Source organism: Cervus canadensis, chromosome 30 (genome assembly GCF_019320065.1).
Source record: "Cervus canadensis isolate Bull #8, Minnesota chromosome 30, ASM1932006v1, whole genome shotgun sequence".
Classification (NCBI taxonomy): domain Eukaryota; kingdom Metazoa; phylum Chordata; class Mammalia; order Artiodactyla; family Cervidae; genus Cervus; species Cervus canadensis.
Genome location: NC_057415.1, coordinates 14,903,974 through 14,930,388, shown reverse-complemented (window position 1 = coordinate 14,930,388; position 26,415 = coordinate 14,903,974). Strand labels below are relative to the sequence as shown.

The 26,415-nt window shown below is 41.9% G+C and overlaps 1 protein-coding gene across 7 annotated transcripts in view; it reads left to right on the top strand.

Moving 5' to 3' along the window:
* The window catches only part of FANCC (FA complementation group C), a 299,576-nt gene that overhangs the window by 254,277 nt on the left and 18,884 nt on the right, over positions 1–26,415 (top strand). For 6 of the 7 annotated variants that reach the window (XM_043452888.1, XM_043452890.1, XM_043452891.1 and 3 more), the window contains 5 exons: positions 4,217–4,373; positions 13,807–13,880; positions 15,235–15,334; positions 21,585–21,660; positions 23,844–23,919. In XM_043452888.1, coding sequence (XP_043308823.1) covers positions 4,217–4,373; positions 13,807–13,880; positions 15,235–15,334; positions 21,585–21,660; positions 23,844–23,919 — 483 coding nt within the window. The remainder of the gene's footprint in view (positions 1–4,216; positions 4,374–13,806; positions 13,881–15,234; positions 15,335–21,584; positions 21,661–23,843; positions 23,920–26,415) is intronic. The other variant, XM_043452893.1, reaches the window with a different exon arrangement.

The window sequence follows — 26,415 nt, the reverse complement described above, 5'->3', positions numbered from 1 at the left end:
CCTGCTGAAACTCCTGAGGCACAGACCTGGGCCCTCTTTTCACCCAGCTCAGACCTCTGTCCTTTGGAGTTCTCCGCCATGCTCACGCTGCTCCATGCCAACTGACAGCTCCTGAATATGGATCTTCAGCCCAGACCTCCCCCCAGAACACTTCCAACTTGGATATTCAAGGACCTGTTTCATACCTCTGTTGGAATGTGCCTCAGACATCTAAACTCACACACCCCAAACTGAGCTCTTAGTAAACCCTTCACCAATCTTTTCTTCCATTCTTTCCATTGAGTAAATGGTACGTCTGTCCATCTTGTAGCTCAAGAAACTTGGGACAGTTTTGATCCCCACCTCATGTTCACCCCCTTTCATCAAATTCAGCACCAGTGTCTCTTGATATTATTGCTAAAATACATCTCACTCCTTCCCACTGTCACCCAGGTCCAAGCTCCCCCTGGAATTTTGTACCCACTCAGCACTCAGGTCTCCAGGCAGCAGTCAGAGTGATCTTTGAAATATAAATTGGGTCCTGGCACGCCTCTGTTTCAAACCTTCTGGGCCAGAATAAAACAGCAGATGCTGGCCTTGCCCTTGGTCCTGCACCGCCTCATCACCAGCCGCCTCACCTTCGCTCTCTTCCTCTGACACGGCTGCAGCGCCCCCTGTCGGAGGGCTCCTCCCGCCGCCCTTCAGGTTGCCTGTCCTACCGCGCTGCGCGTGCTGCACGCTCTCTTCAGCTGTGTCTGACTCTGTGAGAGCCAGTGGATGGTAGCCCACCAGGCTCCTCTGTCCCGGGGATTCTCCAGGCAAGAATACCAGAGTGGGTTGTCATGCCCTCCCCCAGGGGATCTTCCCAACCCAGGGATCGAACCCATGTCTCCTGCAGCTCCTGCATCGCAGGCAGATTCTTTACCACTGAGCCAGCGGGGAATCCCTCCCACCAGGCTGACGTCCAGCTAAACTCAACTGGAGAGGCTGCCCCTGACCACCTGGCCTCACCTGGGCCCCTCCTGATGCTCCGTCCTTCCTCGGCCTGTCCTTTTCCTTCACTGTCTTTATCACAGTTTGGTGTGTGTGCATGTGTCAGGGTGAGGGGGAGTCAGAAAGAAGGTCAGATGAGAGCCAAGCTCCCTCCCTTTCTCCTGCCCTACGGCCTGCTCCAGTGGACAGGCCCTGAAACTCCTGAGCTTCTTCTGGTCTTGCCTCAGAGTTGATCTCGAACAAGGTCTACAAGAGTTATGCCGAGGGAGAAGAGAAAAAGAAGCTACTAGCAATTCCGGCCCTGTGTCTTTGCCTATTCACTTCTCGCCCCATACCCTGATTCCTGGCCTTCATGCCAGCTCCTGCAGAGAAAGGGCCCAGACATGACGGTGAAGGGAAGACCCTGAAGGGGTTGCTGGGTAATGGGAAACATTTGTGCCCCACTTTTGTTTGTCTTATTAAAAGCAGTAAACATCTTTAGCAGAACCTGGAAGGTGCGGCAGGTGAAAGGGCAGGAGGCCTTGGAAAACCAGGGCTGAGAGAAGAACAAGTCTCACCAGGCCCAAATAGGCCCAGTGTTGACAGGGAGGAGCCCCACCCCCACCCCCAACTGTGGCTCAGAGTAGACGGATGCCCCTCGTGCTCCCTCCCAGGAGAAGCAGAGCCCCTGATTCACTGACCTGACATAGGAGGAACCTCCAAATACATTTTCCTATAGAAATGTAACTACATTTGGTGGTAAGTCAGTAGAGTATCATGCTGACGATCAACTATGGATCAGCCAGGCCATAATCCCCTTTTATGATATTATTACTAAAGAAAAATTTCAAGAGATTTATACAGTGGTTAAATATTGACTATGTGCCAAGAACTGTGCTCATCACTGTACATGTGTTATTATTGCATTTGATCCTTCTGACAACACTAGGAGGGAGGTAGGCCCATTTTACAGGTGAGTAAACTGAGGTTTAGAAGTTAAGTAACTTTCCCAAGATCATACAGTGAGTAGGTGGTGGCTCTAGGACTCAAACCCAAGTTTGATTTCACATGTTAAACCACTGTGATGAAATTTCAGACATAGCTATTTCTTTTCTTTTTTTTTTTTCATTTATTTTTATTAGTTGGAGGCTAATTACTTCACAACATTGCAGTGGGTTTTGTCATACATTGACATGAATCAGTCATGGAGTTACATGTATTCCCCATCCCGATCCCCCCCCCACCTCCCTCTCTACCCGATCCCTCTGGGTCTTTCCAGTGCACCAGGCCTGAGCACTTGTCTCATGCTTCCCACCTGGGCTGGTGATCTGTTTCACTTTAGATAATATATATGCTGTTCTCTCGAAACATCCCACCCTCGCCTTCTCCCACAGAGTCTAAAAGTCTGTTCTGTACATCTGTGTCTCTTTTTCTGTTTTGCATATAGGGTTATCATTACCATCTTTCTAAATTCCATATATATGTGTTAGTATGCTGTAATGTTCTTTATCTTTCTGGCTTACTTCACTCTGTATAATGGGCTCCAGTTTCATCCATCTCATTAGAACTGATTCAAATGAATTCTTTTTAATGGCTGAGTAATATTCCATGGTGTATATGTACCACAGCTTCCTTATCCATTCATCTGCTGATGGGCATCTAGGTTGCTTCCATGTCCTGGCTATTATAAACAGTGCTGCGATGAACATTGGGGTGCACGTGTCTCTTTCAGATCTGGTTTCCTCAGTGTGTATGCCCAGAAGTGGGATTGCTGGGTCATATGGCAGTTCTAGTTCCAGTTTTTTAAGAAATCTCCACACTGTTCTCCATAGCGGCTGTACTAGTTTGCATTCCCACCAACAGTGTAAGAGGGTTCCCTTTTCTCCACACCCTCTCCAGCATTTATTGCTTGTAGACTTTTGGATAGCAGCCATCCTGACTGGTGTGCAATGGTACCTCATTGTGATTTTGATTTGCATTTCTCTAATAATGAGTGATGTTGAGCATCTTTTCATGTGTTTGTTAGCCATCTGTATGTCTTCTTTGGAGAAATGTCTGTTTAGTTCTTTGGCCCATTTTTTGATTGGGTCATTTATTTTTCTGGAATTGAGCTGCAGGAGTTGCTTGTATATTTTTGAGATTAATCCTTTGTCTGTTTCTTCATTTGCTATTATTTTCTCCCAATCTGAGGGCTGTCTTTTCACCTTACTTATAGTTTCCTTTGTAGTGCAAAAGCTTTTAAGTTTCATTAGGTCCCATTTGTTTAGTTTCGCTTTTATTTCCAATATTCTGGGAGGTGGGTCATAGAGGATCTTGCTGTGATTTATGTCGGAGAGTGTTTTGCCTATGTTCTCCTCTAGGAGTTTTATAGTTTCTGGTCTTACATTTAGATCTTTAATCCATTTTGAGTTTATTTTTGTGTATGGTGTTAGAAAGTGTTCTAGTTCCATTCTTTTACAGGTGGTTGACCAGTTTTCCCAGCACCACTTGTTAAAGAGGTTGTCTTTTTTCCATTGTATATCCTTGCCTCCTTTGTCAAAGATAAGGTGTCCATAGGTTCATGGATTTATCTCTGGGCTTTCTATTCTGTTCCATTGATCTGTATTTCTGTCTTTGTGCCAGTACCATACTGTCTTGATGACTGTGGCTTTGTAGTAGAGTCTGAAGTCAGGCAGGTTGATTCCTCCAGTTCCGTTCTTCTTTTTTCAAGATTACTTTGGCTATTTGAGGTTTTTTGTATTTCCATACAAATTGTGAAATTATTTGTTCTAGTTCTGTGAAAAATACCGTTGGTAGCTTGATAGGGATTGCATTGAATCTATAGATTGCTTTGGGTAGTATAGCCATTTTGACAATATTGATTCTTCCAATCCATGAACACAGTATGTTTCTCCATCTGTTTCTGTCCTCTTTGATTTCTTTCATCAGTGTTTTATAGTTTTCTAGACATAGCTATTTCTTAAATTAGGAACTACGTTTGCCTGAATATCTCAAGGCCCTTTACCATCAACATTTTTTTTTAATCATTCTCTTTATGTCATCACTATATATTTGTTTGTCCTTTTTGAAAACATTTTTTTTTACCCTTGGGTCAAAATAAGTTACTTGGTAAATATATTCATTTGATATTATAAATATTAACTGCTATTGTGACCATGATGAAAAAAAAAGGAGTCAGATTTGGATTTGTTGTTGCATTTTGAAATCTTAATCTTTTTTCAGAGACTCATCTACATTTAAAGTTTTGTTTATTTCTTACTGAAAGGAAGAAGATTTCTCTCCCCAAGTCAGCTATACTCTGCCTCTGGCTTCGGCACCTTCCCAGTCTTGAAAATACAATGCTGCACCTTTTTGAAAAGCTCATCTCCAGTGAGAGAAATTCTCTGAGAAGGATTGAATGCTTTATGAAAGATTCATTGCTGGTATGTGCCGGGTTCTGATGAGGAGAAAAATCCTTAAAGAAGGTGCTTCATATTCTATCTTTTAATCAGCAAAAGGGGAAAATGTAAACAAATGAGCAGTTGGCACCTTTTAAAATCATCATCTATCTACATTTTATTTTTGAAATACATATGTCTGGGGCTTTTATTTTTGAAATACATATGTCTCCTTGTGTTAAAAATAGGGCAAGGGAATTCCCTAGCAGTGCAGTGGTTAGGACTCGGTACTTTCACTGCCTCAGACCTGGATTCAGCCCCTGGATGGGGAACTAAGGTAATATAAGCTGAGTGGCACAGCCAGGACAAAAAAGAAACAGTTTATCACTGCACCTTATATTGCACATTCACAAGAACTGACATTTGGCCAACAAATTCCTCATTTCCAGCTTCCTTGATGACTCATATGGTAAAGCATATCTGCCTGCAATGCAGGAGACATGAGTTCAGTCCCTGAGTTGGGAAGATCCCCTGGAGAAGGGAATGGCAACTCACTCCAGTTCTTGCCTGGAGAATTCCATGGATAGAGGAGACTGGCAGGCTACAGTCCATGGGGTCGCAAAAGACTCTGACAGGACTGAGCACACACAGCACATACCCCATGAACAATATGCTCTTCATTCTCCAAGCAAGAATGCTGGAGTCGGCTGCAGTACCCTCATCCAGGGTATTTTCCAAACCCAGGGATTGAACCCAGATCTCCCGCATTGCAGGTAGATTCTTTACCAGCTGAGCCGCCATGGAAGCCCCTATGAACAACAGGAGGAATCGATTAACAAAGGAAATCATTCAAAAAATAAACTTATAATCCTTCACTGGAGGAAAACTCAAATACTTAAAAGATACAAAATGACACCCCAGAAAAATGGCATCAGGCTGCCATCCTCGAACCCCCGCCTCTATGCAGGGGCTGCCCAGTCTCCCCTCTAGTCAGAACTTCTCAGGCCTGGGTGGTGCGGTGCTCAGCGGACCAGATGGGCCCCATTGCCTAATCCAGTGGCAGGGGCCCAGGCTAGCCGGCAGTCCTCAGAACCTGACCAATCCGGTCTTTTCCCTCTGTGGGAGGCAGCTCTGGAATTTATGTGCATTTTTTTAGAGTCGGACTAAAGACCAGTGCACTCTGAATAAACAATTAAAGCTCCCCAGGAGGCGTCATGCTTCCGGGCCGCCATCTTACAGGAACCTCGCGGAGGTGTCATGCTTCCAGGCCGCCATCTTACAGGAACCTCGTGGGCTCCAACAGGCTTTCTTACTCGCTTTTGTCACCGAGGGGAGTTACGGTGCAGAGATTTGTTTCCTCTTGTACAGATGGAGAAAGCCAGTAAAAGAGAGACGGTGAACAGTCAGATCTTAAGCTGGTGGCCAGGAACCTGGGCTGGAGAGTGTCCGCCGCCCCCTGAGCTGAGACTTGTGCTGCGGCAGGGTGTCTGTCTCTGCACACAGCGCACTGAAGTTGGCTGAGTCTACCCAGCCTCCTCCGGGACACCTTCTGTCTGGTTAATCCAGTTAGAACTTGACGCTTTCGCTCTCTTTCAATTTGGAGGCTGTGTGAGAGAATCATAATTGAATCTGCTGCCTTTTTCCTATATCCCAGCTCTCTTTTCGGGTCCTGATCAGTCCTTACCAGGTCACGAGTGTGACCATGGCCCTGCTTACCTTCTCCCTGTCTCCCAGGCTCCTCTTTGCCTTCCCATCTTGGGGCCTCCAAGGGGACCATGGATAGGGTCACAGTGGCCAGCAGCTATGCTGCATTCATCTGTAAGTTAGCTGACCCAAATTGAACCCTACTAATTTAGACATTTACAATGTTTGAGAGAAAAAAGAAAAGAAAATAGATACAAAGATCGAAAGAGCCGAAAGAGAAAGAGTTACTTTTAGGGAAATTTTGCTTAAACTCATCTTTCAGAACAGTTGCATTAAAAAAAAAAAAGTTGCATATTAAGGTGAGAAATAAGAATGTACCTTCTATAAAAATAACTATAATAGTCAAAATAAACAAAGGCTTTTAGAAGTCGCATTAAAAAAAAGTTGCATATTAAGGTGAGAAATAAGAATGTACCTTATGTAAAAATAACTATAATATTCAAAATAAGCAAAGGCTTTTAGAAGTCCTGGCAGCCCATTCAAAACATTACCTTTATTGTCAGGTAAATCTATTTCTGACTGAAAGATACATGCTATAATTTCATTTTCTCTGGTCCTTTTTCAGTGGCAAAATATAGTAACTGAGCTATTTCCTTGCTTTCAAGGTCCTTATTAAATTTTCTTTAAGTCTTCTCTCCATGGAAAAATTCCAGTTTCATCACCCTAAATTGATTTGATTCTGCAACCTTGTGATTCTTCTCTAAATCTTCTTTGTGCCCTTTTTACCTGTGGCCCTCAGGCCTGAGCCTGTCAGTAAACCCAGGTTGAGAGAGAGAGAGAAAGCAGGCATTCCGGTTAAACATTGCATTGTATAACCTTCAGTCTCCAGTTTACGGTTTAAAATCATTTCCCCCCAAACAGTTTTGAAGTCAGTTGATTTACAAAAGCATTTATCAGGATCATGTGTGTAGAGATTCAGAGCTTCCATTATGGTTAAAGGGGGATTTCAGAGGGTGTTATTGTGTTTAATTTATTGTGGCATTGGCAGGATGTAACCCCTCTGTTGCCTTACGGTTCAAGGGGGTAATTACAATTCGGAGCTGCAAGTCCTTGATTGGCGTGGGCTGCTGTCCTCAGGATCCTGGGCCCGCAGTGCCGCACAGCCAAGCAGGCTGGAATAAGCCTGTGACGTGACCGAGTGATTGGAAAGGTAACCTGAAGAACGTGCTTCCTGATTGCATCAGCTGCTTCGCTTATCAGAGCACGGTATCTCCGGGCCGTGACGGGACCCTGCGGAAGTATCAGAAAGATTTGGAAGACTCGGATAGGACAGGACTGCTGTGCTTTCCTTTAGAAGTAACTTGATGCCTATTACATTAGAGTTGGATTCTGAGAGTAATTAAAGTGTGATGGTCTAGTAACTTGTATTTTATATGGAGCACTGTTAATTATGTTTCCATCTCTCGGGACTATCCAGAATTAGCCCCAAAGTTCTATAGTTACCAAGATGTTGCAAAAACAAAAGATAAACGTGTTGTACAGGTTGTACAAAGTGAAATGATCTCTCCAAATGTTCTGTGGCCTCTCAGGGCCTCAGAGGCTGGGTATTTTCCTTTAAGACCATGAATAATAAGGTGTTGACCTAATAGTCACCTGAATTCTAAGTGCGTGCGTATGTTTTTTGACTTCTAAAATAAAAGTACGTTTTCAAAACCTGTTTCCTTTTGAGGCTTGCTGTTTGACTCTCTTAGGCTGGACCTCCCCCAAGTCCATGGCCACCTGCCACATTTGATTCTCCTAAATAAATCGAGGTCTTAGCCTCAGTTTGTCATCTACTGAGCAGACTGACACTTTGCAAAAGCAGATGGTCGTGTGTTTCCCTTGACAGAACAGGCAATGGAAGACCATAATCCATAGCTTCAGACCTGACCTTAAAAACTCATGTCACCAAAAGCAGTGAAAGCCACTTGCTAATTATGCAGCTTTCTTGGCACTGCTTGGTTTCCCAAGGCTGGCCCCGAATCAGAAGGATGTTATGTTTTCCAGTTACAATTCTGTTTGCGGAGCCCAGAAAGCTATTGTTTATATTCTGCATTTGAATGAAAAGTGCTGGCTGGGTGGCACTGTGCTTGGCTGCCCTGCTGCACGCCGGGCGGGGATATACACTGGTTCCCATGCCCTCCTGTTCGATCCTTCGTTGGCTGGCCGCACATGCCGCCTGCCCCTCTAGCTGGGTCCAGAGATTTGCCCACGAAAGAGTGCAGGGGGAGGGGAAGGAAGGGGGATTGGTTTTGTTTATTCAGATTTTAAATCAGGAAACATTCCTGGTGTTTCTCTTCATAGCTCCACCAAAATTAGTTCTTTATCTTGTCAAGTGTACCTCAATAAAGATAGGGTTAAAAGGTAGTTCTTGATCTAATAAGAACTTAAGAATAACAAACCTGCAGATAACTCAGTGTCCTCCTTGACCTCCCTCATATGAGATAAGATGCATTCTTGTTTCCATTCTCCAGATAGTAATCATAGCCACTTCACATAGAAAAAGAGACTCATTTTACACTGAACTCCAAACACAGTTCCCCTTTAATAAAAGATTATACCGAAGAATTAACTCTACATCCTGGGTGATGTCAGTTTTCTCTGCTTGAATAACTTCTTACTAATGTTCTAGGGTTTTTTCTTTTCCTGCTTTCTCATTAGCAGTCTTTTAAACATTTTTTTTTTGAGTTCTTTAATGTGATGCATGTAATTTAACAAAAGCTAAAGTAGATAATTTAGCAGTGATCGAATAGAGAAGTGTGGAGGTGGTTTATGCTTGTGGCTAAAAGGTAAAAAGAAACATCTCAGACAATAATTGCACTTTCCGGCATCGACCTCAGGGGGGCACCAGATCACCCAGCACTGTGAAGAAAAGAGACTAGATGGCAAGTTGTGTTTTCACTGTTGGGATGCAGGCCTTGGCAGCCAGTCAGAGATGAAGAGAGAGAAACAAACAAAAAAACAAAACGGGGCAGTAGTTGCCCTAGAAGGTCACTGCCACTCAGAGGCTGAGCCAAGAAGCAGCAGGGGCTGAGGAGCCCCTTCCCACCCCGGCTACACAAGCCAAGGGGGAGAGGCCGCTGGGCCAGGCGAGAGGAGGAACTGGAGGTTTGGGGGACTTTGCTCGCATCCCTGTGTCTTAACATTCTCAGACAGCGCGGGTAAATTTAAAACACAAAAGTACATTTGGTACTTGTTAAGTTTTTTTCTTCTTTTTTTCTTAAGCCCAGAAATGACAGATTTATCACTAATTAAACAATAATTTCATTATAGAGTACTGAAAAAAAATTGCTGGTAGTATAAACAACATCTGGTAAAGATTAAAAAGAAAGAATAATTTTTCCAAGCTCAAATTTGATGAAAGAAACACAAATGTTTTGAAACAAAATAGATCTTAAAATGCAAAAGGGATATTTACAGTCTTAAGTTTGGTATTTTGAAAGTAGAAAAGAAGAAAATGGCATAATAAAAAATACTTGTTTATAAAGGTGCCTTATTTTATATGACAGATATGAAGATTTTTTTATATAGGTAGTTTTTTTTTAAGACCAAATTGTTTTTTTTTAACTCAAAAGAGTCTATTGAAATGAAACTTACAAAGAATTTTTTTTTTTTTAAGAGGAGTGTTATTTTTTGATGAAAGTCACCTTTTAATTTACATACATAGATTAACACAAGGGCTCCTGTCTGTCAAGGGTTTGGATGAGTCAGATACACAGTGGGATGTGTTGCTGGCCATAAAAATGGACCATGAAAGAGAATCTCCCCCAGACTTACTGAACTTCAGTTTATTTCTCACCTGAAACTTCTCTATTTTTTAGGGAAAATATGTGTAAAAGGTGATAAATGAAGAAGGCTTGAGAATTTTGTTTCCATGTCTTCACTGCCTTTTTGTTTTTTACAAGAGGGATTAACTTTTCTTAGTGAATTACCTCAAATCATAGTTTTAACTTCCCTTTCTGGCTTGTATTCTCTCTCTCCCCTCTCCCCATACTCTTTCCATCTCACACAGATTCAGAAAATGATAGGAAAATAGGAAAGATTTCTTCCTGAGAATTCTCAGGCATCTAGTAATAATCATTGATGAACTGGGATGAAAATACCAGGTGAGGCACCAAGGAGGGCTTAGCTCAGCAGTAAAGAATTCACCTGCAATGCAGGAGCCGCAGGTGACATGGGTTCAATCCCTGGGTCAGGAAGATCCCCTGGAGGAGGGCATGGCAACTCACTCCAGTGTTCTTGCCTGCAGAATCCCGTGGACAGAGAGGAGCCCGGGGCTGCGGTCCACAGGGTCACAAAGAGTTGGGTCACAACGGAAGTGACTTCGCACGCATGCGTAGACGGCAAGTACAGAGTGAGCGTGGATGTTATTTGTGCAGTGCGACAAGCCGGCCTCCCTCACCTCTGCCTCCACAGCAGCCTAGAAAACGCAGCTGCTGAACACTTCCCTGTGTTGCTTAGTCTTCCCTTGTTTTTTTGTTTTTCTTCTGAGGGATGAGCATGGGCTGTCCGTCTGGCCAGAGAAGAAACAAGCAGTGCAGTCCTGGGTAGCTGTAGAAGAGGGAAGGGAATGTGCCCCCCCCCAGCGCAACCTGGCCTGTAAGAAAGGGAAACCAGTGTCCAGAGCTTTTCCTCTTCTCCTGTTCATCCTCTGACATTCAGTGAGAGAACTGGGGGCAGTGTGAGAGAAGGGAAGAGTGCAACCACGGTCATTGACGGCCTCCTGCTAAAGAAGTTTCCCTAGACTTGAAATAATCTGTACATGGAAATCATTAGACCAGATGGAGAAGAGAAGAACTTGAGAAGGAACAGATTTTGGTAGGATGGGGAAAACAGACAAACAGATGGAACCCAAGAAAGGTTTTCTTTTCTGTCCTCATTCTAGTAGAAAAGATAATTGCTTGGTTTGTGGGGTTCAGAGCTAGGCCCAGAAGTTTGAGTTGCAGAGTCACCTGTTGTGTTACTTTGGGGACCCATTTTACAAATAAAACAGGACACAGAGGGGTTAAGTGTTTGCCTCTTCCCTCACAGGGATGTGTAAAGATTTGGGGTGGGGGGTGGTGGTAATTTATGGCTTCCAAAGAAGCATAAATTAAGACTTTAATTCTATTTGGAGGATTCCCTTGATAAGAAAAGCGGCTTAAGTTTGCTTTTGTGATTTGGTGTCCTTGGGACACATGCCTGGCCTGTGAGCACTCTGGGCTTCATGAGGGGACTCACTGACCCTGAAATTATGTGCTCGGAAAGTGTGAAGAGTCTCATTTTTAAAACCATCAGTAAAGACTGCAGATGAGAAAGAGCTGTTCACAATTCTGGAGTGGCAAGGGAGACTGGTTTTTAAGTCAAAATCTCTGCCATTGCTGTTTCAGTAGGGTTCCCCTCTCTCCTGGCATCTTACCTGTTTTGAAAGCTAAAACAGGTTGTAGAAGCAGGTTAAGGGCAACCACGGTCTGAGCTGTTTGGACAGAAGGAAATCTCAGAGGAGGGTTGATCGGCATGGAGAGACCAGGCAGATTCCACACAGTCTGTATATTTAAACACGTGACTGAGCTGTTTCACTAGATAACACTGCAGGAAAAAAGAGCAAGTCCAAGCTCTGGTCCTCTTTTCAACAGAGTTAGAACTTTCCTGCTTTCCCACTTGCTTTTCAAGGTAGCCTTGTTCTATGCATTGATCAGCCTTTTCTCTGTCATTAGTATAGATTGATTTTCTACTAGCATCAGATTTAGGCAGTGGTTCTGGAGTAGTTAGACCATTTAGAACAAGGGGAATGGTTCTATTTTACCATTTTCAATTTTAGTCTTATTTTCTGTCAGTGCATTTTTAGCCTCTATGTGTCACATGACAGTGTTGTTTGGTTCTTAAACACTCTTATTCAAGAGCCATATTGTCTATATATAAAACTTGGAAAAACTGTTCTGGCACATTTGATGAGTCACATTTCTTCAAGATAGGCAGTTTGCTTTTCTCTTCTTGTTTGATAATTTCCATTATGAATATATAGAAACTTCCCTGATATTTTCTGGGCATATATCCAGTGACCTTTTAATAACTGTTAGTATTTACAGTGAGGCTGAGAAGCAGGGAGATAACTGACTTGTCTGAGATCAAAGTCAAAAAATACTCTGCGTCTCTTCTGTTGAACCATCAATCAGCCAAATTATTCTCTTGAGTATGTAATGAATTTAATCTATGAAAAATTTTAGTTGGTTTCTTTTAGATAAAAATGGACATCAACGAAAGATTAGGGAGTATATATTACTCTACCTAGAAAGCAGAGATCTGCATCCTACAAATCATAAATCTCTTCAAATAAAAGGAGTTATCCCATCATTTTAACAAGTGGTAATGCTCTTTCCTGGAGCCTTCTGTGACAGCTGTAATGGCGGGGTGTGAACACTAGATGGCACACGTTCAATGTTATTGTACATCGAGAAATGCCAGCACAGAAGTGTGGAAGCTTCTGGAGATAGGCACAATTCTTTAGCCTGGCCTAGAAAAGTTAAGAGAAGATATATATCCTTTTTTCTGTTTTTCTTGTTGAAGGGGTATGAAAAACTGTTCCCCAAAGCTCAATGTAACTCAAAGAAATTCCATATAAAGCCTAATTTACTAACCTGTGGATGCTACTGTATTATATCTGTTTTAGAACACACATGGCCTCCTCCTCTAGCTTAGTCTCATGGTATGAGCTCCAGCCAGGATGGTATGGGATCATGGAAATTTGCCTATGGTCTAGTGGTTAGGGCTCTGCTCTTCTACCACCAAGGGCCCAGGTTCGATCCCCGGGTGGTGAATTAAGATTCCACAAGCCATGCGGCCAAAAAGAAAAAGAAAAAAGCAAACAAAAAGATACGGAATCTGGGTTAGGCCCTCTGAAGCCCCACCCAGGCCACAGTAAGTTGGCTTCTGCAGATTTAAATCATCAAAACTGTCATAAAAATATTCGTGGATTAAATTGGATGGCTTTCCTTATTCAGTATGATAGTATCTTTATTTTTTCTTCATCCTAAATAATTTAAGCTGCTAAATTCATAGTGCTCTAAGATGTAATATTATTTAGTCTTGCATGGTGGTGGTTACTGCTTTCCTTAATAATAATTTGAAATTACTATGTACTCATTTCCTAATCAGCAGGAATGAAAAGATAACAGGATAACTTTGACCTTGAGGCAGTTTTAAGTCATGTGAGGAGATCAGACACATAGGGAACATTACCTAAAGCTAGCAACACAGGGCTTCCCTGTGACTCAGGTGGTAAACAAATCATCTGCTATTCAAGAGACCTGGGTTTGATCCCTGGGTTGGCAAGATCTCCTAGAGGAGGGCATGGCAACCCACTCCAGTATTCTTGCCTGGAGAATCCCCATGGACAGAGGAGCCTGGTGGGCTACAGTCTGAGGGGTCGCAAAGAGTCGGACACAACTGAGCGACTTGGCACAGCAGCACAGGTGGGCTGTGTGTCTTCATCATGGCCTGCTGGTAGATGGTATTTTCTAATTTCCCGTGATACTTATTGACTCTTTTTTGTGTATCATGTGGGCTTACTGTTGAAAATGTGGAATTTACAGAGTATAAGTTGAATAAAGAAGAAGAAAGACTGTCCATAATCCCCTTACCCCAAGAGAACTTCTGTTTGCATTTGTATGGAGGGCTTTTGCCATGAACTAGTTGTTTTTCTTCCTAACTCAAAGGAATAGATCCATTTTCTAGACACCAGCAGTTGTGGACAACTCATTTCCCTAATAAGAGTGAGTCATTATTGATGAAATGCTTCTGATATTTTACTTTCTAATGGTCTTTTCCTTTACAGCCTGAAGCTGCTGCCTGCCACCCCGCCATATTCAGAGTTGTTGATGAAATATTCAGGTAAATATTGTGCTATGTCTGCTCATAATTGGTCTAAATATGTTCAGCTTCCAAATATGAATAAAAAATTCTGTGGTAGTCTCTGGCTCTACCATGGGGAAATTAGATTTCTAATTCCATCCTATCCTGCTGAGCTTTTTGGTAAAACACAAATGTCAACGTGTATTTAAAAGCCAATGCCTGAGAATTAAGATAACTATCTTTTTTTTTAACCTTTTAAAAACCTAATAATAATGGTTGAAAATCAGAATTGAATTAGATTTTGCATCACGCATTATTCATGTAGAATTTTTCTCAATTAAAAATAAAGGGTAGTAGTGTTCTCCCTTCACCACATGAGGGCTGACCAATCTTTTTAAAGCTAAGGAACACCAAAAATAATAAATAAATAATGCCATTCTTAACAGAGCACTTCTGAAAGGCAGAATCAACTATGCATGTTATCTAACAGCACACTAATTTTTATTCTACAAATACGAGAACTTCTTGGTAAATGCAGTGGATTTATAACGATGAAAGATGAGCCCACTGGACCCCAGGTTGGGTTATGATTGACAGTTAGTGAGGGGCCAGGCCCCTCGCGGGGAGCTTACCCCCCGTGGACAGGTGGGTGGCCAGCCTCTTTCCTGGGTGCTGGTGCAGCCACGGCCTGGGTATCTACCCTCTTTATCAGGTCCCCCTCAAACTCAGCAAATAGAGGCCCCACGGCAGACAGCAGACATTGGGAAAAAGAATTTTTACAATAGCAAGTAATCCAGCACTTAAGTTGGTCTTGAAACATAAAAGCTTTAAGCTAAATGAGTGTAGAAATAAGTCAGAATGCTGTTTTTAGTTTAAAGCTAGCAAAGTTTCAGTTGATTTGTGTGTGTGTGTGTTGTTTAAACAAACATAAAGAAAAATTAGTTGTATGAAAACGCATAGAAACCAAACCAGGAACATGCAGATTCTTCCACCCCTTTGCTGGATGGATTTGACTGAGCCATTATAATCCTGGGGCACCCCTTTCTCCACTTTCAAAAGCAAAAGGTCTATGGATGTTCCATTTGTGGGCATAGAGTGTGCAAATATTTGTAAAGAGCATCCCAGGCCCATGTGGAAGAGATATGAAGTGCTTAATAATTTAAAAACCAAGAAAGGGAGCTCTGCACATTGCAATTTTAAAGGAAGTCTTTAGAAAAGGGAGTGACAGATTTCTCCTGCTTTCACGCAAGAACTGAAATCTGATGAGCTGACATTGCTGCTGAAGCTTATGGCACAAAAAGAATGTTTCCGTGTTTCCCTTTTACATATTTTGGTTCACATATTTTCCAGATTAATCACTGAATGTGTTGTGATCTGGCCTTGCGTTGTTTAGGTCCGCACTCCTGGAAACCGATGGAGCCGCAGAAGTACTAGCCTGCATTCAGGTGTTTACACGATGCTTTGTAGAAGCTCTGGAAAAAGAAAACAAGCAGGTTCGTTATATTGCAGATATTATTCATTCCCCCAAGGAAAAAGAGGCTGTTAAGAGTATTTGATTAATCACCAGAAAAGAGCACTTTACTTTCAGTGATTTTGATAGACTGTTTTGTTCATGGAGGAAGTTTCCAAACAAATACACCAGCAAAGGCAAAATCATTTTGTGTGTGTGTCCAACTCTGCAACCCCATGGGCTGTAGCCTGCCAGGTTCCTGTGTCCGTGGGATTTCCCAGGCAAGAGTACTGGACTGGGTTGCCATTTCCTCCTCCGGGGAAAATCGTTCTAATTGAAAGTAAATCAAGATGGTTCCTATCTGTCCCATGTCCTGGTACCCAGAAGCATTTATCTATTGCTGTGCAGAGAACTCTACCAGATGATCAGGTGCCACCCCAGAGGGTGAACTTTCTGGGCCCTGTGTTGTACACTGTTTGTTGAGTAGGACTCTGCCCCTCCCAGGTCAGAGAGAGGTGTTCTAGAGTCTCTATGGCATGTGCTAAGAAGGAAATGGCGCTTATTATAAAGCAATACTGGACATTCTTAATTATTAGTTTCCATTCATATCAGAGGCCTAAATGTGAATTGGATTCCAGGAGAGATACGAGGTAGTGAGTGTGACACTATTCAGTTATAATTTGAATAATTATAGAGGAGGAGCTAGGAATGGCCATGACCAAAACGTGTGAATTGGACTCAGTCAGTAAGCAAGAAGCCGGGCCTAGGGACCTGCAAGAAGACTTGCACTGGGAGGGCGGTTGGCAGAGGCAGCTGACCAATTAGAGTGACCTGTAAAACTGGAACCTTTTCTACCAGAGTCTTCACTTTTGGGCATTTTGATTGGCTTGCATTTCTAATGGCCACAGACCTGATGTCTCTGTGGTATTTTGCCTTGAAGTGCCTGAACCCTCTGCAGTTTCTTGTGAGGTTATGAGCCCTTGGGATGCTTTCTGCAGTTTGCCTTAGGGGAGCAGTGCTATGATGCCTGCTCTACTAAAATCCCATACACCCCTATGCCAAGAAACCTCTCAGGTTTTAGCAGATGTTTCTGTTTTTAAGGCAGTGATAAATATTTATGATGTTTTTTTCCTATCTTCTCCTTCCCTAGGGAAGTGAGCTAGACTGTAGCAAACAGCATTATCAATGGTGCCCAGCCTGGAATTCTGGAGGAGAGCTCTGCTGAAAGGCACTGGTTGGCCCTCATGCTTATTTTGAGGCAAACTATAAATATCTTTTATCCTCCCTGAACATTCTTTGTTTTTCCAGTTAGGAACCAACCTCTAAAAAACCTGCACCTTGAACTCTTGGAACAGACTGAGGTTGGGGTGGAGGGCATTGGTAAAAGAAGTGTTGCTCTGTACCATTAGCTTGAGTCTGTCTTTCTTATCAACTTTGTCCTTGAGTTGCAGGTGGGCCTTAACACTTTAGGTTCAGACTTATAGTCATTTTTAATTTAGAATAATACTCTGCCCACGTGCCGCTGGTGGTAAAGAATCTGCCTGCCAGTTGGGGAGATGCAAGAGATGCAGGTTAGATCCCTTGGAATAGGAAATGGCACCCCATTCCCGTATTCTTGCCTGGAAAATTCCATGGGCAGAGGAGCCTGGTGGGCTATAGTACATGGGGCCACAAAGAGTTGGACACGACTGAGTGATTGAACATACACCCTACCCAGGCTACACGTATCTGGTAGTGTAAGGGACACAGAATGGGTCCTGGTGGAAGGCAGAGCAGGGATCCAAAAAAAAAAGCAGAAGTTCACTGTCCTTCCCTTGGGCTCGGGACGCAAGAGTAACCTCTTAGCTTTGTAGATGCCTTCATCCCCGTGTGTCGTGTCGTGTCTCTTCCTGGGCCTGTTCCTACTGCCTGCCTTTCTAGGCAGTGCCTTTCTCATCGTCAACCCTTGCCTTCCTGAGTGCCCCTTCTTAGATGAATCATAATTCCTGACGCATGACACCCTCTGTCCTAAGTGATCCACGTGAACCCTCTTTCTTTCTGTGTTTTATTCATTCATCCACATATCCATTATGAATAAATGAATATCTACCAACCTGACATCTAACAAGACCTGGTCCCCTAGTAGAAACTTCAGGTTATTCCCCTGCTCCTCTATCCTATCATCCTGACTTTCTCCCTTCAGGTAACTGCTGTCCTTTATTTTTTCTGAAAACAGTTTGATCATGTATATGTTGTTGTTGTTTAGTAGCCAAGTCATATCCAACTCTTTGTGACCTCCTGGGCTGTAGCCCGCCAGGCTCCTCTGTGCATGGGATTCTCCAGGAAAGAATACTGGAGTGGGTTGCCATTTCCTTCTGAAGAAGGTCTGTCTTCCCAACCCAAGGATTGGAACCATACCTCCTGAGTTGGTAGGCAGATTCTTTACCACTGAGCCAACCTGATCATGTATATATGATTGTTAGACCATGTTTTCTTTATTTGTGATTGTTTTTGTGCTTTATAAAGCAAATGACAGATGAAAGTGGTACTGCGTGTGTAGTCTTCCGAGCCTTGTTCTTCCCAGCAGTGTGTCGCCAGGCTTGCTCTATGCTGTGGGTGGTGGTGGGGATTGCATGTAGTGCTCTGTGGGGAGCGTATATACAGTGTAGCTGTCTTTCTGGTGGTGAGCCTTTGGATTATTTCCAGATTTTTTTTTTTTCATAAATAGAATTTCTCTGAACATTCAAGATATACTTAAGCGTGCTAGTGCTGGTTATTAGGTGTGCAAAGGCAGCTTTGGCGGATACTGCTACATTGTTTTCATACATGGTTGTGCCAATTTACATTCCCCCCAGCAGTTATGAGAAATCCCATCGACCCGCATTCTTTCCCATTGTCAAAAATGTTTACCTTCAGTGCTTCTCATTTTCTTTTTTATCCTTTCCTCTCATCCTTGTTTTATTTGGAGAGCATAGTTGCAGCCCCATCATTGTGCCCAGTCAGACTAGTAGCCAAAAACTTACGGCTGTCATGACAGGCCTCTTTCCTGAACTTGCCTAATAGCTCCAGGACAAGCAGCAAATCAGTTCAGGTTCTGGTTCTAGTAGTGACAGAGTTTAATAATGTGTTGGACTAAATCTCCTGCAGATAAAAATTATAAACTCTGGAGAAAATATTTTTAAAAAACTATTTGAAGGTACTGGAAAGCAACCCAAAAAGCAGATAAAAACTGAAGGGGTTTCAACTCTTGAAAAAGTAAACCACATTGGGTAATCTTCTAACTTTTCCCAGAGGGCTGTCATGTGAGGGGTGGGAAGGAGATTAAATGAGGCTAGGGGGTGGCCCGAACCCAAGGCGTAATCTGATTGGCTTGAGGTGTCAAAAGACAGAGTTGTGGGCTGCCAGAACAAAAAACAGATGAGGCAAAAGAAAGATATCAAAAGGTAAACCTAGGGACTTCCCTGGTAGTTCAGTGGTTAAGAATTCGCTTGCCAATGCAGGGGACATGGGTTCAACCCTTGGTTTAGAAAGATCTCACATGCTATAGAGCAACTAAGCCCATACACCACAACTTCTGAGCCCGCGTGCTCTGGAGCCCATGCTCCACAACAGGGAAACCACCGCAATGAGCGGCCTGGGCACCCCAATGGAGAGAAGCCCCCGCTCACTGCAACTAGAGAAAGCCCATACACATCAACAGAGACACAGGGCAACTGACAAATAAGTAAATAAATAAATAAAAATTTTTAAAAGAGCAATTCAAATATGCCTACAAGTACATTAATTACAAAAACTAAGTGAAAATCAACTAAATATACTAGGTAAAAAGGAAATAGACTGAAAAGCTAAGACCCACTATACATTGTTTTCAAGAAATCTATTCTAATTATAAAGACGCAGATTGAAAGGAAGGAAAGAGACATGTTCTGTAAATAATAAGCACAAGAAAGCTGGTCTGGCTCTACAGGCAGCAGACAGATGAGGTTTTAAGGTAAGGAGTATGGACAGACAAAAAAGAGGGACAGTTTGTATAGTTCATTAGGAGAAACACCAATTACAAATGGATATGTGCCTAATGACAGAGGTCTGAGATACACAGAATAAGAACTGAGAGAAGTAAAAAGAGAAACAAGCAACTCCACAGTAATACATAAAATACTTGGGAGAAAATTTAACAAAAGGTGTGTAAGATCTCTACGTGAAAAACCACAAAATAAGAAAACTTAACCATATGAAGAGAAACTATAATCATGAATCGTTGAGATCCCTGGTTCAATGTGATCCTAGTTAAAATCCCAACATAGTTTTTAAAACAGAAATTGATAGGCTGAATCTAATGCAAAGAACCTATAGTAGCCAGGATAATTTTGAAAAGAAAAAAAAAACAAACCCTCCCCCCCAAATCAGAGGATTCACACTGATTGATTTCAAGACTTTAAGCTACAGGAATCACATTCAAGACAGTGAGATACTGGCAAAAGGATAGATCAGTGGAACAGAATAGTGTCTAGATATTTTCATGCAATCAACTGATTTTTGATAGAGATGCCAAGGAAGTTCAGTGTGGAAAGTTTTCAACAAGTGGCACTGAAACGACTGGATGCCCAGATGAGAAAACATGAAGCTCCACCTCACAAACAGGAAACCTCATTTGAGATGGGCCATAGCCTTCAAAATAAGTGCTGAGACCATAAAGCTCCTAGGAGAAAATGAGGAGAGTATCTTTTTTGACATTAGGATAATCTAATATTTCTTAGAAGGAATGCAGAAAGGCACTAAGCAGTATGAGAAAAATGTATAAATTAGACTTCATCAGAATTTAAAATGTCTGGTCTTTGTAGACATCCTTAAGAAAATGAAAAAGCAATCCACCCAGCAGGTAAAAACTATTCCCCATACGTATATCTAATAGGGGATTTGTGTCCAGAATATATAAAGATCTTTTACAACTCAAGAACATAGGAAAAAACTCAGTTTTAAAAATGGACAAAAGACTTGAATACACACTTCAAAAAATATGTATAAAGTGAAAAGTGAAGTCTCTCAGTCGTGTCCGACTCTTGCAACCCCACGGACTATAGCCTGCCAGGTTCCTCTGTCCATAGGATTCTCCAGGCAAGAATACTGGAGTGGGTTGCCATTTCCTTCTCCGGGGGATTTTCCTGACCCAGGAATTGAACCCAAGTCTCCTGCATTGCAGGCAGATTCTTTACCAACTGAACTACAAGGGAAACCCGACAAGTATGTGAAGCAACTGGAATTCTCGTAAATTGCTGACCAAAGTGTGGAGTGGTATAACCACTTTGAAAAGTTATATGGCAGTTTCTTACAAAGTTAAACAAGCATCTACTCTATGACCTAGTAATTCCATTCCTATGGTATTTACCCAAGAGAAATAAGAGCATGTGTCCACAAAAAAGACAGAAATATGAATGTTAATTGCATCTTTATTCATAATAAAACCCAAACTGGAAACAATCCAAATGTCCATCAATGGGAGAATAAATAAACAGATTATGGTATATTCATACAATGACTACTTTAGAACAACTTTTTTTAAAAAAATGAAGTATTTAATCCACAGTAACAAAGATGAGTCTGAAAAGAACATGTTGAGCCAAGGAAGTCAGACAGAAAAAAACACACACTCTTATGATTCCATTTGTGTGAAATTCAAGAATATACAAAACTAATCTCTCATCAAAATAAAAATATCAGATGCCGGGGTGGGGTGGAGGGATTGACTGGAACAGCTACAAGGGAACTTTCTAAGGTGATCAGAATGTTCTGTGTCTTGATTGGAATGATGGTCATGTTGAATTTACACATTTACCAAAAGTCATCAAATTGTACACTTAAAGCCCTTACAATTCACTGTAGACAGATTTTACCTCAGCTTTTTACAAAAGTACTTCAAAGCTGCTGTGCCTTCCGAGGGCATAAAAGGTACAGCACTTTGGCCCTCAGAGTATGTGTGAGGGCTAAAAAACTGTTGTTTTTTGATAACTCTTACATAAATAGAGTTATGTATATAATTGGGTTCATGTGAGGTAAAGAACTGATATAAAGACATCAAGAGCATAACTTTATTTTTCTTAAGTCCTGGAAGGCATCTTTAAAAAGGCTTAATTTTTTGGAACATATTTATAAGATTATCAGAAGCATCTTTTATTTTTGATCAGTGTGTAAGACATTATGACCACATAAAGTACTAGAATTTCTTTTTGGGGCAAAGGATGCAAGATTTTATATTTCCTTAATACCTTTTCCAATGCTAACATTCAAACGGCTTTAAATTTTTTGTTCTATTATAGTTGAAGTTTGCACTCAAGACCTACTTTCCTTATGCTTCTCCATCGCTTGTCATGGTGCTCCTCCAACACCCGAAAGGTAGGTGAAGGTTGATTCTGCCCATATTAAAATAATTTATGGGAAAGTACAGTGATAAAATCATAACCCTTTCCTCCCAGTTCCTTATCTGTAAAACCAGGAAATGGATAAATGTTCCTCTAAACTCTCAGCGTCACAGTCTGTGGATTTTGATATGAGAATTTGCTTGACTTCCCAGTTACGATCATTTACTAAAAGAAAGGAAAGCAATGGCCTCTAGTTGCGTTTTAACAGTCTGTTCTGGTTAACACAAAGCCTCTGCTGGTGCCAGGACGGTCCACCTGGATGCCAGGAACAGGCTAAGACTTGGCTGATTTGGAATAAAACAGTACTTTTATCTGTATTTCATTCTTTCTTCTCTGTGCCCCCTGCTGCAAATGAAAAGATAAAATGATGAATGAAGCTAAGGAAATTTAGGGGAAATTTCTCCTAACCTAGCCAAGGGAAGTCTTTTGAAAGAATTCAGTAAGTGTGTTAGACCACAGCCTTCTGTGATTTCATTTGCCAGCCTTCCAGAGGCCATATTCATTTGGGGAAGTGATGATTCTGTCCTCATTCAACTGATGTTGATCTGTTAACATGCCTGTGAGCTCCTGTTTATGAAGCGTTTCAGAAATGGAGAATACAGACATCCTTCCCCACTAATGCCTGAAATCTAAAGAGAGGTGACGCTGAAACAAGACAGACTCTATGCTGTAGAAAAAGGCGTTTCATCTGACCATGGAACAATAGGAAGACCCCATAGTATGTCCTTTTTGTGCCGTTTTCCCCTACCTTTTTTCCCCTGAGACTTGAGTAAGTAGATTCACTTGAGAAAGTATGATTTGAGGTTTCAGAGCATTTTACAAAATCAAAAATACTCTTCCTTTTTCTAAAAGACTAAGTTCTCACCCAAAGTGACCCACTTGACACTGTCCTCTCAGATGCTAGAGATAGAGGTGGACACAGGCCTGGTGGGATCTCTGGTCAGCAGTTTTGTGGAACTTAACCTGTGGGAACACAATGGGAAAACTTTAATAAGACAGGAGCATCAGTGATTCACTTTCCAGGGGCACGTCTCACAGCCCAAGTCAGATCAGCAAAGTCCAAGGTCAGCCTATGTAATAAGCAGCTAAATGAGCTCCACAAAAAATATCAGGGTTGTTATTTTTTAAGTTTGGACATCTATAAAATAAAGACTATTTGTGCTGGTTCCTAGAACAATTTTCTGCATATTACTTTTGGAAAAAATAATGTTATATCCACAGATTGAAGGGTTTCTTAAGAGTAGAGTCTTTTATTCATCAAAAATTGATTTTATGCCCACTGTAAAGTCCTATGAGGTATAAAAGATGAGTCGCTTATGAACCCTGACTATCCAGGAGCTACAAGTAAAAGAGACATAAAATAACTATCTAAAAAACTAATAAAAGGAGGAAAGGAAAATGCCTTGAAAGGCTGCAAATCAAGAGTTACGAGAACTCAGAAGAGGGAGAGAGATAATTTATGGTTCTTTAATCTGTAGCATTTGTGGGGTAGTAGTGGTTCCTGTATCACTTACATTATCTTTCTGGTGTATTTAATTACAGAATATATCACTACATGGAAATGTGATAACATTTTCAGCTGTTGTTTAAAACTACAGAAATATACGTGCTCAGAAGTGTTTAAGACCATGGGAAAAATGTGAAACCAGAAAAACTAACTTAAGAAAAGACATTTGTCTTTGTCTGTATAATATCCATATATTTTTTTCTGGCCTTTAAAAAAATTGTGAACCTGAAGTTGTATTCTAAACTGTTGGGAAACACATTCCTAATTCCTTATTGACTATTTTTTTTTAATATATTTTGAAACCACAAATTATTAGTGATAGATGAGGGGGTGGGTGAGTAGAAAAGAAAAAAAGCTGGGCATCTTCAACATAGCCTTCCTAAACCCTACAGTGGGCTGCCTGTGCAGTCTCATGTACCTGAATTAAAGAGCCTTTGAAGTTTAGCTCTGTGTAACACTAACAGGTCTTTCTTCCCAGGCCTGAGAGATGGTTCTGGCAGGGATCAGCTTGAGGGTGGTGGTATGGATTCCATGGACCAGGAAAACTAGGCTTTTCCCCTAAACGGGCCCCTTCTGGTCTCCACTGCAGTTGATTCCTAATAGGTTTGACTTTTCTCCAGCTCCTCTCTGACGGTTCTCTCCACCCACAGATATTCCGCAGGGACTATGGCACCAGTCACTGAAGCATATCTCTGAAATGCTCAAAGAAATAGTTGAAGACCACGGGTAAGCAAAGACCGATGACTCCTAGATCCCTTTCACACGTGGTTTCTCTGGTATCCTTATCATTCCTGTGAGCAAGCCTGACAGGGGAAGGCATTGCAAGCATACCTCGGAGATATTGCAGGCTCGGCTCCAGACCACGGCAATAAAGTGAATCACATGACCTTTTTGGTTTCCCCGTGCATGTGAAAGTTAGGTTTACACTGTTCTATAGTCTATTTACTATTCAGTGGCATTATATCTTAAGAAGCATATACATACCTTAATTTAAAAATACTTTATTGCTAAAAAATGGCAGTGACTCATATTCTTTTTGCTGGTGGAGGATTTGCCTTGATGATGCTGCTGCTGAGTGATCAGGGTGGTAGGTGCTAAAGGTTAGAGTGGCTGTGGAAGTTTCTTAAGACAACGTGAAGTTTGCCACATCAATTGACAAATGATTTCTCTGTAACATGCAGTGCCTTTTGATAGCATTTTACCCATAGCAGAACTGCTTTCAAAATTAGAGTCGTTCCTTTCAAACCCTGTCACTGCTTTATCATCTAAGTGTATGTGATATTCTAAATGCTGTGTTATCATTTCAGCAGTGTTCACAGCAACTTCACCAGGAATAGATTCCACCTCAAGAAACCACTTTCTTTGCTCATCCGTAAGAAGCACATCCTCATCTGTTAGAGTTTTATCATGAGATTGCAGCCATTCTGTCTTCAGTCTCCACTTCTAGTTCTAGTTCTCTTGCTGTTTCCACCATCTGCAGTCACTTCCTCCACTAATGTCATAAACCCCTCATAGGCATCCGTGAGGGTTGGAATCAACTTCTTCCAAACTCCTGTTAGTGTTGATATTTTGACCTCTTCCCATGAGTCACAAGTGTTCTTGATGGCATCCACAGTGGTGAATCCTTCCCAGAAGGTTTTTTGCTTACTTTTGCCCAGATCCCGTGGAGGAATCACCCTCTATACCAGCTATTTGTTTTGTTTTGTTTGTTTTTAGTCATTAAGTCATATCTGGCTCTTTGTGACCCTACGGACTATAGCCCACTAGGCTTCTCTGTCCATGGGACTTCCCAGGCAAGAATATTCCTCCAGGGAATCTTCCCGGCCCAAGGATTGAACCTGCATCTCCTCCATTGGCAGGAGGATTCTTTACCCCAAGTCACCAGGGAAGCCCATGGCAGCTACAGCCCTATGAAATGTTCTTCTTAAATAGTAAGAGTTGAAAGTTAAAATGACTCTTTAATTCATGGACTGCAGAATGGATGTTGTGTTAACAGGCATGTAAACAACATTCATCTCTTTGTACATCTCCATCAGAGCTCTTGGGTGTCCAGGTGCAATGTCAATGAGCAGTATTATTGAAAGGAATCTTTTTTTTCCTGAGCAGTAGATCTCAACAGTGGGCTTAAAATATTCAGTATGTTCAGTCACTCAGTCATGTCCAACTTTTTGTTACCTCATGGACTTCCTCTGTCCATGGGATTCTCCTGGCAAGAATACTGGAATGGTTTGCCATTTCCTCCAGGGAAAATATTCAGTAAAACATTGTAAATAGACATGCTGTCATCCAGGCTTCATTGTTCCACCGACTGAGCATAGACAGAGCAGATTTAGCATCATTCTTCAAGACCCTAGGATATCCAGAATGGTAAATAAGCATTGACTTTAACTTGAAGTCACCAACTACATTAGTCCCTAGCAAGAGAGTTAGTCTGTCTGTTGAAGCTTTGAAGCCAGGCATTGATTTTTCCTCTCCAGCTATAAAAGTCCTAGATAGCATCTTCTTCTAATATAAAGCTATTTCATCTATATTGAAAGTTTGTTGTTCATGAATAACTTGCTACAGTTTCTACACCAGCACCTGCTGCTTCACCCTTCACTTTTATGTCGTGGAGATGGCTTCTTTCCTTAAATCTCATGAACCAACCCATGCTAGCTGCAGACTTTTCTTCTGCAGCTTCCCCACCTCTCTCAGTCCTCACATAATTGAAGAGTCAGGGCCTTACTCTGATTCGGCTTTGGTTTAAGGGAATGTTGTAGCTGGTTTTGATCTTCTATCTATACCACTACAGCTTTCTTCATATCAGCAATAAGACTGTTTTGCTTTCTTATCCTTCATGTGTTCATGAGAGTAGCACTTTTAATTTCCTTCAAGAACTTTTCTTTTGCATCCACAACTAGGCTAACTGGTGCAAGAGGCCTATAGCTTTCAGCCTATCTCAGCTTTAAACGTGCTTTCCTCAATGAGCTTTGTGATTCCAACCTTTTGAAGTAAGAGATGCGCAGCTGTTCCTTTCTCTTGAACACTCAGAGGCCGTTGTAGGGCATCGTGGCTGTTCAGTTGCTCAGTCGTGTCCGACTTCTTGCAACCCCATGGACTGCAGCACACCAGGCTTCCCTGTCCTTCATCATCTCCTGGAACTTGCTCAAACTCTTGTCCGTTGAGTCAGTGATGCCACCCAACCATCTCGTTCTCTGTCATCCCCTTCTCCTCTTGCCTTCA